Source organism: Mus musculus, chromosome 19, assembly GCF_000001635.26.
Source record: "Mus musculus strain C57BL/6J chromosome 19, GRCm38.p6 C57BL/6J".
Classification (NCBI taxonomy): domain Eukaryota; kingdom Metazoa; phylum Chordata; class Mammalia; order Rodentia; family Muridae; genus Mus; species Mus musculus.
In genome coordinates this window covers 7,523,947-7,538,997 of record NC_000085.6, presented here as the reverse complement: position 1 = coordinate 7,538,997, position 15,051 = coordinate 7,523,947, and the positions used below count along the sequence as shown (strand labels likewise).

Here is a 15,051-nt window from a genome sequence, read left to right as displayed (position 1 = left end):
GTCCTGGAACTCACTCTGTAGACCAGGCTGGCCTCAAACTCAGAAATCGGCCTGCCTCTGCCTCCCAAGTGCTGGGATTAAGGCATGCGCCACCACTGCCCACTCCCAGTGCTCTTAAGGCAGAGGCTGGTGATTGCTATGAGTTCAAAGCCAGCCTGAACTCCACTCTGAGTCCAGCCAATGAGTGACAAGGCTGCATAGTGAGTCCACAACTCTCCTGTCTAGTCACTGCTTTCAAGGCATTGGACAACAGCCTTACTAGATCACCGCTAACCAGGCTCAATGTCACTGTGGTCCCATCTCTGACCAGGTCACCAACTCCCCTGACCAATCCCCACTCTGTTCTATAGATCCTTCCACAAGAAAGTACAGTAACAACACACACAGGTGACACGGTGGTGTGATCTTTAATCCATTAAATGTACAGCATCATTGATTCCCATTGTGCTTTAAAGAAAACTATAGTCTTAAAGCCATTCAAAGGCAAATGACCTAGCAGAAAGCATAACAAACCATTTTTAAAATAAAATTGAGAACAACTGTGTATATTCAAGATTTACCTCTTGTAAGGTTTACATTCATAACAATTTTGATCACCTGACTATAAGGTTTGGGCATTAATGTGACCTTCACTTTGTAAGAGCATTACACCAGCTCTGGCACATGAAATTCTTTCCTGTAAGAAAGCGTTCTGGTTCCTGCTGTGGAGTACATAGGTAACGACTTTCATAGTTATGATCTCATCCTTTTTATTCATTAGGTATTTAATACATTAGGGTTTTCTGTGTGTTAAAGGTTTCGGGATTCGCAGAGACAAGTTGATCTCTGTGAGCTTAAGGCCAGCGTGGTCTATATATATGGTGAGTTCCAGAACAGACAAGGTTACACTGAGACCCTTTCTCAAAACAAAACAGCAAAAGATGTAGGAATTCAAGTCACAGTGCCCAATGGGGCTTTTTTAGAGTGAGAAAGAGGACACTCTCAAAAATTTTAAAATGTTTTCCCAATTACCTGTTTGTGTGTGAGGCAGGCATTAAGAGAAGGCACTATGACAGCTTTAAAAAGCTTGGACAATCATCTGAATTAGGATACCCTGATGGTTCTAAACATAGCAAACTCTAGGGGGAGCAGACCTGGAGGCAGAGCTCAGGTAAAGCTGCTAGAAATGCTGAAGAGCCCTCCTGTCTGGGTACTTCCAGTCCATGGGTCAGCTCAGTCTCCATCATTCACCCCACCCCCACCCACCCACCTTTCACCTACTGATGTTTATAAATGATGATCCCAGGGCCACAGCACAAAGCCACTTCAGCAATCCCTAGCTACAAAGCAGAGTCCCATTTTCTTTTAGTACACCCTGTACATTAATCTAAAGCATGAAAAGGTAGATAAGAACCAGTGTCCAAGATGGAGCCACAGTACAACTCCTGATGAAAATAACCGTAGACACTACGGCAGGCCACATGAGACAAGAATACTTTTCACTTTGCTAAATGAGGCTTGCTTATGGCCTCACTCCTGACAAAAAACACACTGGTTCCACTTGCTAGGTTGCAAAATACAGAGATGTTGGCCACCTGATTAAAAAAAATAAATAAAATCATACTCAACTATATTCCAAAAAACTTACACAAACAAAATAGGTCTTTTTGATATTTCCATGGCACTTGGGAGATGGGAGGGGGGTTCCTTTTGCTTGGGCTTATATTAACCTACTGAATTTTTGTCTCATTCACATATTCCAGGTACCAACCACTGTGTGTGACCTACTAAAGAAACTACATGGAAAATACAATGCGTGTCTGTCTTAATGAGTGAGAGAAAGTGAATCAAGCATAAACATTCAGAGGCCTGACCCAGTATACAGCAGGTATCAAACACAAACCTCTGGCTGGAGCTGCATAGAAAAAGAAAAAGAGAAAGGGGTAGAGGGAGGGAAAGAGGACAGAAATGTCACAAGCATCTATGAGACAGATTTTTGGTATTCTTCAAAAGAGATGCTCAAAATTTATCAGTAAGCAATAAATCATGAGAGATTTCTCAGTGAAAGAATCAAAGTTGTAATTTTATCCATTTGATAAGAGGCACACTAAAGCGCTACACCTGGTGCATAGAGCTAGCCCCTGGCATACACAGAGCCCTGTGAATGCACCCCCAGCACCCAAAACAAAAACAAGGACATCTTGGCAACAACTAGCTTTTCCTAAAGTGAGTTATTTTTAATGAAATCTCCATTATATCATATAAATGTGCTACACTTAGTGACAGAAGTGCACGAATATTGCCTGTACAGAACACCTATAGGGACACTGATCTGACTCCTTCACCATGTCCCAGAGCCACAAAGCAAAGGCTGAGACTCTTTCAACCAGTTATGAGTCTCCTCAGAACTATTTCCAGCCAGTCATAAAAAGGCATTTTGTGTTGAAAATTGTAATAGAAAATCCACAATTTAAAGTTAGAAAACAGGCCAACCCTCAAAGAAACTTTATATACATGTCCCAGGAGCAGAGTAAGCTAATTAATGGAACACTCACTTTAAACACACACACAGATGTAATACTGAAGCAATGGCAAAGTTTCCCCACATCGTCTTCCTCATCATTAAGAGAACCAGAGGTGGGCATGGGGACACACTCCTACAAGCTCAGCACTTGGGGAGTCTGAGGCAGCAAAACCTCAAATTCAAAGCCAGTCTAAACTACAAAGTAAGTTAAAGGCTGACCTAGACTATATAACAAAACCCTGTCCCCAAAACCCTCTCTGACCTTATCTCAGTATCAGGAGTACTTAACTCAATACAAGCGTTCGGATAGGGGACATTACCTAAAAACTCTGCACTACGCCAGGAGTGAGTTTCAAGCCCCTTACAGTCAGCCATCACTCACGAGCAGTGAGTAGTTTTAAAACAAGTTGGAACCATTCCCAAATGTCACAGCAAAAGGAAAAACTACTAACATTTTCAGGATGAGATGGTATGAAAATATATAAAATACTTAATATTAATTCAGGATTCATTAAATGTTTGACTGGAAAGCCGTTACTAACAAGAAAGTTGTGCATTAAAGAGAAATGAAATGAAGACTTCCTTTTCTCTTACCTTCCTCTCATACTCCATGTACATAAAAGGTACACTAGGCTTTGCCAAAACCCTGTATCTCCTTCCTGCAACAAAATCTCACATTATCTCCAAAATCAAGGCTTCTATACCTTCAGAAGGTTTAGGTCCACAATAATTCACTACTACAAGTCAAAGAAAAAAAGCAATAGATAAAACTTTATCACATAATCAAGGTAAATGTAAAAAAATAAATATGAGAGTCTTAGCAATTATCCTTCCTAAGCCAATTATTTTCAAACTGCTAGACTAACCAAAAGAAGAATCGAGAGGGAATTTGTTTTCTGGTTTTTTGAGACAGTTTCTCTGGATAGCCCTGGCCATCCTGGAATTTAACTCTGTAGACCAGGTTGGCCTCAAACTCACAGAGATGATCTACCTGCCTCTGCCTCTGAAGTGTTGGGACTAAAGGTGTGTGCTAATGCCACCTGGCTTAAGAGATATTTTAAATAGTTTGGCTAGACTGAGTACACTTTCTTCTTCGATGGAGGAAAAAAAAGGGAAAACTTACTAAATAAAATTAACAGTCTAGCTTTGATATTATGAACATTAGATAGTATATAGAATAAAAAGCAGTTTAGGGCCAGGCACAATGGTACACAGAGGCACAAATATCTCTATGAGTTCAAGGCTAGCCTGGTCTACACGCCAGGGAAACACCATGCGACACATACACACACACACATACACAGAGTTTAGGTAGAGACTTTAGATTAGATCATTTGGTATTACCGCTAGGCAAAATGAAAGTGAACATTAATTAAAAGGAGTAATATTTGGTCATGCCTTTTCTCTGTTGAAAATGACTATTTTTGTGGCATAAATGTACAGTGACATAAATGTACAGTGAATCTAACCAAGACACAAATTCAAGGTGACTTTATCAGAGGTCTCATGGTTCATTCAAACTACAATTTCCATGGAGTATCTAGTTCCTTTTATTATGAACCACTGACTTTTTAAGAATAGTTTGCCTCTTTTCTAGAAAGAAGCTATAGAAATAAAAATAAGAAAGCAATGTCGACAAAACTGCCAGCCTCCTCGGTGTAAGGCCTTACAATCTGAAACAGAGTACTAAGTGACTTAACGTCTTTCATGCTGCATAGCAAAGAGAACTCATATAAATATGGCTTTTGAAGCAAGGATGGCACCACAAGTCTGTATTCAACTACTCAGGACCTTAGGGAGAGAGGACGATGGGAAGCTCAGCCGCGGAGAATCGAGTAATTGCAAGCCCTGAGTCTGCACAGTCAAGTGGGCTGGGGGCAGCTGCAGGGGAGAGCAACTGCTTAGCATACTCAGGCAACAGGTTCAATCACCAGTACTGGGAGAAAACTTTTGAAGGATAATAAAGCATCATTTCAGTGGGCCTTTCTTTCTGAGCCTTTTTCAAGTGGTGTAAACTTTTAAAAAGACAAATCTTCAAAGGTACAAAAGAACTAAAACCACATTGATCCAAAACCACATTTCATGAGGTTGCCCTCCGTTCCTTAGCCTCCATGGCTGCAGAGGGATGCACTGGTCTGAAAAGGCACTATGTGGCACATCAAAGACTCAAAAGCTGCATTTCTGTTTTCCTTTTAGCCCCACCCCCACCCCTTAAAGTGCAAAAAGCAGAGAACAGAGAAAAGAGTAGCCTTGAGTCTGTAACAGCAAGAAAAAGAACTGCTTCCAAGCCAAGTGGAGTTGGAAACCAGAGCAGAAGTCAGTTCATTTATTACAGTGCCCTGTCTCAGATCTTCCAGAATGGTCTCAGATCTGCCATTCCTCTGGAATTGGACCCGTGATGGCATTGGCAGAAATCCAGAAGCTGACTGGGCTCTTGTTGGATCTTCCCATTAAGATGCTATTGAGATTTTTTATCAGCAGGTGGTCTCCCAACAACGGCATCCCTTACTGCAGCCTGAGTAGAATTACCAATATGCGAAGAAGCCTGCAAAAGTCCATTTAGTCAATATGTTAGTTAATAAATTACAATACGGCACGAAATAGCTAAGTCCTGGGGGGTAACTTCCAATAATCTTTCCTCATCAGCAGCATGCTGAAAAGGCAGACGGACTGAGACGACCGTGGTGAGAGGAAACCATGATGGCAGCTGACTCCTAAGTGTCAACGGAGCCTCTCTTCCCCTGCTGAGGAGGTTGAGTCTCCCCTGTTCATACTGTGGACCTAACTAATCTACTTACGTCACAGAAAAAGAAAAAAACTCGTCCTAAAAACATACAAAGTGACCAGTTGTAGTGGTACAGACCTACAATCTCAGCATTCGGGAAGCTAAGGTAGAAAGATTATGATTGTATTACACAGTGAGTACCAAGCCAGCCTAGACTGCACAAAGACCCTGTCTCAAAAAATAAAATATGAACACTGGAGCCCATCCTGGTGTAGCAGATACTGTGAGCCTATACCACAGCATTTGCAGCACTTAGAAGCCATTGAGAGGCAGCAGAATCAAGAGTTCCAGAGTTCAGGTTCATCCTCTCCTATACATGAAGTCTGAAACCAGCCTGGTCGATAGGAGACTCCGTCTCAAACAAACAAAATCAGCTAACAAGATGGCTCACTGGGTAATCACTGCAACCCTAATGATGTAAGTCCAATCTCCAGAACCCACCTAAAGGTGAGCAGAGAAAACTGACTCTACGGAGTTGTCCTCTGGCCTCCATATCGTGCGATCTGGGTCCCACACATCTACATTCACATATCATATACAACCCAACACACACAATAATAACAAATTTAAATAAACATTAAGAATAAAAAAACCCTAGAGATCATGACAATCTCAAAAAACATTTCCTTTTTGAAGATATAAATGAAGGTATGTATGAAAATGCCATAAACAAACCCATTATTATGTATGTTAACCAAAAAACTAATTTAAAAATATACACATAAAAATGTAATGACTAAATGAAGGCAATGCCATACATTTTCTATCCCAAAAAGATTTAAAATGCAACAGTGTTAAGTCCCTATTTTATCAATGAAACAAATTCATCAGAGGATGGAAGAATCATACAGGAACTGGATCTGAAGAGCACATAATTAGAGCTGCCCATGCTCACAATCATCTGCAACTACAGCTCCAGGGACCCACCTCTTCTTGCATCTCTGGGCACTCTGTACAAATTGTGCACAGACATATGCAGACAAAGCACTGGTACACATTAAAAATAAAACTGACCCAAGAGAAACAGTAGATTAAAGACCCCTTTTTGCATTAAAGGGCCACTTTTAGGCATTAAAACAAGACATCAGGATTAAATATCAATATTCTAAAAAAGAATAAAATGTAAAGCCCATCACAAAGTGGGCTCACCCTCCTTTCTCACTATGAAATTCTTTCAAATCTTACTTCAGAAGCACATCACCACAGCCTCAGCCTCAGCCTCAGCCTCAGCCTCAGCCTCAGCCTCAGCCAGCTCTACTCACCTGCTCTAACACATATGCTGCACCGGAGTCAATGGCTCCACCCAGCTCACGATACTGCCCGGAATATCTGATGTACCCCCAGGTAAGGAGTGCTATTAAGAGCAGTCCAACCATACAGTTGAACAGCTGGGCCACAACCTCAAGCCCAATGAAGCCCGTGAAGCCCGAGGCTATGTACAATGCTGCTATGCCTGTGAACAGAACTGCAGGGGTTCGGAAGGTGCTGAAGACATTCTTGCTGCCGTTGTGCTTGCAGAAGTTCTCATACAGTTCTTTGATTTCCTCCTCCAGTTCCTGCTGGTAACGGAAGCTGAAATCCTTCCCACCCATCTTTTTGATCTTCTTAAAGTGGTCCAGAGCAAGTTGTTTGAATTCTAGGTGCTTCTCTTCTAAAATATCTGGAGACAAATAAGGTTTCTCTCCCCCACAAATCTAAAAATAACAAAAACACATGCTGAATATTCTTGTACATGCCAAATAAAGTAAGTAAAAAGTCACAGTAAAGATTTGAATGCTCTTAAGAGTTTAGAAAAAAAGCTTAGAAATTAACTTCAGAAAATATTCAAGAGAGACTAAGATATAACCTATATGTTAGAGTACTTGCCTAGTATGCACAGAGCCCTTGGTTTAATCCCAATATCATACAAATCAGTATGGTGGTACATATCTGTAATCCCAACCTTCCACAAGTAGTTACAGAAGGATCAGAAAATTCAAAGTCATCCTCAGCTACATGAAATGTTTGAGGCCCACCTAAGCTACGTGAGATTCTGCTTAAACGGGAAGTCAGAAAAGACAAATATCCCAGACCAAAGCCAGACATATTAGTATATGCCTATAATCCCAGCCCTTAGAAAGCAGAGGCAAGAGATCCATACAAGCTTAATGTGAAATTGGTCAACATAACATATTTCAGGCCAACCACAGCCACAAAGCAAGTCTTTGTATAAAAATATAAAGATTAATTAAAAGCTTGGTTAGAAATGGTTAAGAACCAGACACTAGGAGGCTGGAGAGATGGCTTAGTAGTTAAGAACACTTGCTGCTCTTGCAGGACCAGAGTTCAGTTCCCAGCACCCACATCATAAAGCTCAAAACCTCCTGTGACTAGGGCTCCAGAAGATCTAATGTCTGACTGTGTATTCAGGTACCCACTCCAGAGATATACACATAAATAAATAATAAATCTTAACAGAAGAGATATGGCAGCACACATTTGTCTAGGACTTAAGAGACTGAGGCAAAAGAATTGCTATGAATCTGAGGCCAACTTGGACTACATATCACAACTCTGCCTGACAAAAATAAAAATAACTAGAAGATCCAAATTACATAGAAAGACTCTGTTTCAAAAGAAAAGAAAGATTAAACTTAAAAAGTAATAATTAGGAGCATCCCAATTACTAGGGTGACCTGAAAGACAGCTTTCTAACTCATCATCTTAAGATGCGACAGCTCATGAATTAAAGGAGGGCTTCCAGCTTTTCTAGACAAGCAGGTTGCATTTCTAACACACACATTAGGCCATTCACAACCACCTGGAACTTCAGCTTCAGAGGATCCCATGCCCTCTTCTGGCCCAAGAGCACCCATGTCTATGGCATACATACACAAGGATTAATAAGTGAAAACAGACTTTTAAAGCACATTCCTGTGCCCACAGCATTAGTGAGGTCTAGGCAGTACAATCAGACACCTTCCACTAACACAGTGATTCTCAGGCCAGCCTATTACATAAGACCCTGTGTCAAACAAACAAACAAAAAGGATACATTGAGGAGGATCAAATTTGGGCCTTTGAAGTCAGCAGCCATGCTGGGAAAATGACACTTCAGAACACGGTGTTACCCACATACCTCTTCCATGTTGTTGTAATAAATATCTTTGGCAGAGGCTGCAGCTGCCAAATTATTGGCTTCAGCAGTGGCCTTTAAAAAAAGAGTAAAATACTTTTTGTAACATTTTCCAAGAAACAAAGCAAAAATATCTCTCTTCCTATTCCCATTTTTCCTTGTTAGCCTTCTGTTATTCTTTATATTTCCATATAATTCAACTCATAAAATACATACTTTCACCCACTTTTGTGCCAAAACATCTATTCTGACACTTAAGAATCTTTAGCATAAACCAAACCTCTAAAGCTCAAGAAAATATAATTTCCTTTACTTCAATTTTAAACCTAACAGGTGCCTACTTGGGCTGGAGATGAGGCTCATACGTAACCTATACAGTGTAAGGCACCTTGGGCTCAGTCCCAGTGCCTCAAAAAGGAGGAGAAGGAGAAGGATGGATGGATGGAAGGAAGAGGAGGAAGAAGAGGAAGGTAGAAGGAAGAGGAAGCAGGTAGAAGGTGGAAGAGGAAAGGAAGAAAAGGAAGAAGAGGAGGAGAAGAAGGAAATTGTTCATTATGCTACAAGTCACAAGGTCCAAGGATTTTGTGAAAATATTTTGCTACTAAAGAAATCAGTATTTAGCAAGAAATACCCATACATTCAGCATATGAAAGTGAAAAACAGTTTTAAGCAAATGACCAGAGAATCCTTTTCAGCTGTATCCAGCAAAGCAATGTTTCCCAGTATGCTATGCAAGGAGAACAGCCCCAGCTGTATTGACTGCTCCATCGAGAACACAGACAAGGCAGAGGGCACATACACTTGCTGTAAATGTGCTCTTAAGAGTCAAGGTGAGAAGAGTGGCCTCGCTCTCCTTCAGGTCTCAGCTGTTATATTTGGGTCAATCCCAGCAAATGAAGATGTCACTTAGAACACCAAAGACTTTATTACCTGAAGCATGGACTTCGGGTGAGGCAGATCTTCTCCTTGGTAAATTTTAATATATGCCTTAAAATATAAACATAGAAACTATTACAAAAATATAACTAAAATATTTTGCTCATATTTTAAAATAGTGGGACCACACAAATGCATTTTCCTAAAATCCTAGATCAACAACCAAGAATTAGCAGAAGCACAACACACCTCTGCGTGCATGTTAGCATTTTTAGTTATCTATAATATAAATATTCTCAAGCAGCACAGCCTACCAAGGCCAGGACTCCACTCAGGCCCCATGCACAATGGCCTCACCATGACCTGTGGATAGAGACCATCCACCTGGAGAGAGCTGCATCCCATCTATGTGCGTCTCCTACTCACAGCCACCTCTTAACCACCTCCTGTCCACACCATCTTCCTTGAAGACACAGTAATGACTACTCTAAGAGAGTGCGAAGAACGTCATTTGGTTCTTATGCCCATACTGCCACCCAGTGGCCTGCTTCTGTAAGAACACTAAGGTCATAAAATGCCTCTGACCATCTCCCCCAGAATATTAAGTCAATTTTACAAAAAGCAAATTAGAACTAAAATTCATATTTACCTTAAAATATTCCAACAATCCCCGGCAGGTGACTTTTGAACCATTGATCTCCTTCTCCATTAATTTAGATGGATTTAGTACATATGGTATTAGAGCCTGTAACTGCTCTTTGAATTCACTAGCAATATCTATAAAAAGAAAGACACAAGGAGCCAAAATGAGCACACAACCATCTTACAGAAAGAGGGTTAAGATTATGCTTGCTATCTTCTGGCTGAGGTCCGGCTGCTGATAGACTGCCGTCCTGATGCACTTACATTGTGACCTTCCTTCCCGTCACATTTAAGTCCTTTCCAGTTCAGAAGAATATACAGAATGCCCTTATCTTGTTTTCAATTCTGGGATATCTGGTTTATTCCCTTGCTTTTTAAGATATTACATGGTTTGGTTTGGCTTGCATTTATGGACAGAATCCTGACTATTTACCCAGGGCTGGTTTCAAATTTACAATCCTCTTGCTTTTGCCTCCCAAGTTAGTATCACTTTTTAAAGAATTAAAGAATGTATTCAAAAACAAAACAACCTCTTCACTTGCCCCATGCCTTCGCTGCACCCATACACTATCCCTTAGAATAAACAGGAAGCCACTATTCATTCGTTTGCCTCATTTTTGCTAAGATTTTGTCTTAAAAGAGAAAGCTCTTGCTGACACTGTGACTCACACCCATAATCCCAGGAGCTCATCTGCAGTGCATTAATTCTGTCTCAAAAAAAAATGATAATAATACTTGAAGAAATAGAAGCATTTGTACCTTCTGCTATTTGCTTCTAAGTATCTTCTCAGTGGCTCCCAGGCCACCTCAAGATAAAAAGAGCATTATGTCAGGAAAACGATGCACTCTTTGCAGTTTGCACCAGGTTCTCAGGCAGAATCAGGGGACTCATCAAGTAGAGGTGCCCTTTCCTCAAAGTATGGACAGACAAACCCAACTATGACGATGCAGGAGAACTGAATTGCCAGAAGTATGATTTATACAAGTTTTGGATTTTTTTTTTTTTTTGGTTTTTTTTTTTGAGACAGGGTTTCTCTGTGTAGTCCTGGCTGTCCTGGAACTCACTTTGTAGACCAGGTTGGCCTCGAACTCAGAAATCCGCCTGCCTCTGCCTCCCGAGTGCTGGGATTAAAGGCATGCACCACCACGCCCAGCTAAATTTTAAGAAATAAAAAGGTAGGACAAATTATTAATCTCATACTTGAGGTTGGAGATGGCTCAGCAGTTAAGAGCACTAGCTGCTCTTCCAAAAGAGAGGAGTTCGATTCTCAGAACCTACATGGTAACTCACAATGGTCTGCAACTCTAGCTCCAGAGGCTCTAACCCCTCTTCTGTCTCTGCAGGCACTACACTCAGACAATGCATAGACATATGTGCAAACAAAATACCCATACACATAAAATAAAAAATAAAATAACATAAAATCTAAAAAACTGTATCTTAAATCCTTTTATACTGATTCTTTTATACTGAAGAAAGTATATAAAGCGGTTGATACACTATACTGTTCTACAGTATGCTTATGTATATTAAACTATAGGACCTTACAGAAAATAGAATTTCATTGAATACCTTTTAATCCTTTGGGAAATTTTAAAAATTTGTGCAGTTGTGCGTGTATGCATGTGTGCATTTGTGTGTATATGTGACACAGAGTATGTGTGGAAGTGAGAGATCAATTTGTGGTAGTCACTCTATTTCTACGATGTGAGTCTAAGGAACTGACCTCTGGTCATTAGGCTAGGTAGCAGCTGCCTTTATTCACTGAGCCATTGGTTTTTTGAAACAACAGTTTCTCTGTGCAGCTCTGGCTGTCCTGGAACTTGCTTTGTAGACCAGGCTGCCCTCTAACTCACAGAGATCTGCCTGTCTCTGCCTCCCGAGTACTGGAATTAAAGGTGTGAGCCGCTGCGTCCATACCACCTAACTTCTGGTCCTCTTTTAAAGCATGAGAATATATCATCTATTTTTAAACGTTTTTATGGTTTCAACTTTCATCACCTTGAAGGACTATTTAAAAAACACAGGGACCAAGCAGAATGCAGATGCTAAGACTTACAGATCTCAGACTACTCATGTCTCTACTAAGGCTATTCCAAAATAACAGCTTTTAAATCATAAAAGAACTGTCTCTTAACAGTCAAGCCCAGTTTCTCACAATATAAAAGACTAAGCCCTGGTGTTTGGTAAAGGAAACACTTAAATAGCTGCTTTAGCAATCTCCCTGCTCCAGCGAAAAGTTTTCTTTATGCTGATGACACAGCATCCTGCTTCTGAGGAAACAGTCTCAAAAACCAAGTGATCCTCTATCTGCAAGAAACAACAGCTCAGCTTCTATGACACCAAAACTAAGCTCATGTTTGACCAGAGATTGAATTTCAATCGTCAGGCCTGGCAGCAGGAACCTTTACCTGCTGAGCTATCCCCACAACAGTTCCACTTACAAGTGTATCACAATAAAGTCAATCACATGTGGTGCCAGATACGGTGACACATACCTACAATACTAGGACTTGGGAGGATGAGGCCATCCCAGGCTATCTAAAAAGATAGAGGCCAGCTTGAATTCTGTGCATCAAGAACCCATCTCCAAAACTTTTAAAAACCTGTGTGACTCATAAGCTAGTCCTAGCTAAGTATTTACAAATCATCTACTTTTTTCAACTTAGAATTTATTCTTCACTGAAACTCAATAAAGCCATGCATGAAGGTGCATGCTGAAAATCCAGCACTTGAGAGACTGAGGCAGAAGGACTGAGTTCAAGGTCAGTATGGGCTATTATAATGAGTTATAGGCCATACACAGCAAGACACTGGCTCCAAAAAGAAGTAGGTATAATATGCCTCAGTGGGTAAAAGAGGTTTGGCTATGCAAGTCTACTGACCTGGATCCCACTAAAGTGTAGAAGAGACTCACCTCCACAAACCTGTCTTCTGACCTCGACTACCAAACCCAGGCCTTGGTATGTGGGTCTCTGTGAGTTTGACACCAGCCTGGTCTACAGAATTGAGTTCCAGGACACCCAGGGTTACACAGGGAAATGTTGTTTTGAAAAACCAAAAACCAAAAACCAAAAGCCAACGCCAAAACAAAACAAACAAACAAAAAAAAAACAATAAACCGATAACATACTAATATATTTGTGCTTTTCTGACTGTTATAATGGTTTACATATTTTCAATAATTTGGGTTTTGGAATTTGGAGATTAGGGTCTAAGTCTGGGTTTGAACTTGAGTTTGGTGTCTGGTTGCTTTTTGTTTTTTGCTCAATGCTGAAGACCACACTTACATATTCATATATGCTAGGGAAGCCTCTGTAATTGAGCCGCATATCCCTAGTCCTTCTGGACTTGCCTTTTCATATTTAAAAAAGCATGACTTAAACCCTGTAACTGTATCTTACAGTTCTATCTCGGCCATGGTGGTATATACCTTCAATCCTGCCATTCCAGAAACAGAGGTCGGCATCTCTGAGTTCACAGCCAGCCTGATCTACATAGTGAATTCCAGAGGCCAGCTAAGACTACAAAATAATCAATTAAAATATATATATGTATATTGTTCTATCTTGAATGAAGGAAGCAAATGATTCCTAGTCATGAGACTGGAAATTGCTTACCTTAAATTTCCTCCCTGTCTTATAAATATAAACAAGTATTTAACTTAACATTTAGTTAATAAACCATCAGCAAAACTGTGCTGCCTCCCAAAACATACATCATATGACCTTACTTGGAAGGTGCTCCAAAAATTTGATTCACTAAACAGGAGGATTTATAATAGCTGAAGAGGTCTTAAATTCAGAATGATGGGCTGGTAGGAAGAAGAGTGAGAGAGGACAGCCATGTGACAACACAGAAACTGCCAATGAATGCCAAGGATTGCCATCACCTCCCAGGGTCAGGAGAGAGGCACGGGATAGGCTCTCGTCAGAGCCCCTGAAGGAAACCAGCCACTACTTCAAACTTCTGGTCTCCTGAACTGTAAAGGAATAAATCTCTACTGTCTTAAGCTGCCCAGCTTGTAGTGACTCACTAAAGACAACCACAGAAATGCAAACAACATGAGTCCCAGTAACATACAACTTCAGGTCACAGTCACACAACCTTTAAAAACTGCCTACTTTCTAAATAAAAATGCTAAAATGAACTGAGTTTCAAAATAGAAGGCTTTGAAATATCAAAATGCGTGAAGATGGGAAATACTGACATTTTTCTATACTTATACCCGGTAACCTGAGCTCCCCAGGAAACGAGGGCACGACATGAAAAGTCACTGACCTATCCCCCTAAGCTCACCTATTGAAAAATATCGAAGCTGGGGGTGGTGGAATACGTCCATAGTCCCAGCATTTAGAAAGTGAAAACAGGAGAACTGCTCCAAGTTCAAAGCCAGCCTGGTCTACATATCAACTCCCAGTTAAGCAATGCTAAATAGCAAGGCCTTAACTCAAAACAATCAAAAATCCAACAGTTTAGATTTGGTAAAAAATACAGCTAAAATGAAGTGTCATAACCCTGAGAGAACATTACTAGTCAGGCACACGGATGCGGATGAATACCTTGATCCCAGCAGTCAGGAAGTAGAGGCAGGAAGAGAAGTTCAAAGTTACCCTCGGCTACCAAGTGAGTTTGAGGCCAGCCTGGGCTAGAGATCCTACCTCTCAAAAAAAAAAAAAAAGGAAAAAGGAAAAAGGAATCTATATCGTTACACACACACACACGTGCACACACACACACACACACACACACACGTGCACACACGTGCACAGGAGTGCACTTAACTTCCTTAACTTTTTCTCCCTACTTAACTCTAAAAAATTTTCTCCCAGTTTTTAGGTAACAGGTTCTACCTCCACTGTTTACCCAAGCAGGTATCTCTACCAAACCCAGGTCTTGCTCTTGAATATCTCAATCACTGAGTAACAAGATCTCACAGTATCCCCTTTAGGAAAGCTGCCAATCACTTAACACATCACACAAGTGTCAAACAGACAGTAAAGGTTACAGCTTTCAAATTCAGTTTGTTTCAAGGCACTTAGACCAGCTGGCCTGTAAATCTTTTTTAAAGATTTATTGATAGAGGTTAGGGGTGGAGTTAGTGGCTCAGCAGATAAGAGCATTGCTCT

The 15,051-nt window shown here is 40.6% G+C and overlaps 1 protein-coding gene across 3 annotated transcripts in view; it reads right to left on the bottom strand.

Moving 5' to 3' along the window:
• Positions 1–388: 388 nt before the first annotated feature.
• Positions 389–15,051, bottom strand: part of Atl3 (atlastin GTPase 3) — a 44,595-nt gene continuing 29,932 nt past the window's right edge. For 2 of the 3 annotated variants that reach the window (NM_001163505.1, NM_146091.4), the window contains exons 9-13: positions 9,929–10,056; positions 9,334–9,390; positions 8,407–8,478; positions 6,551–6,982; positions 389–5,048 (exon numbers count right to left, since the gene is read on the bottom strand). In NM_001163505.1, coding sequence (NP_001156977.1) covers positions 4,962–5,048; positions 6,551–6,982; positions 8,407–8,478; positions 9,334–9,390; positions 9,929–10,056 — 776 coding nt within the window. In that variant the 3' untranslated portion in view covers positions 389–4,961. The remainder of the gene's footprint in view (positions 5,049–6,550; positions 6,983–8,406; positions 8,479–9,333; positions 9,391–9,928; positions 10,057–15,051) is intronic. The other variant, XM_006526604.4, reaches the window with a different exon arrangement.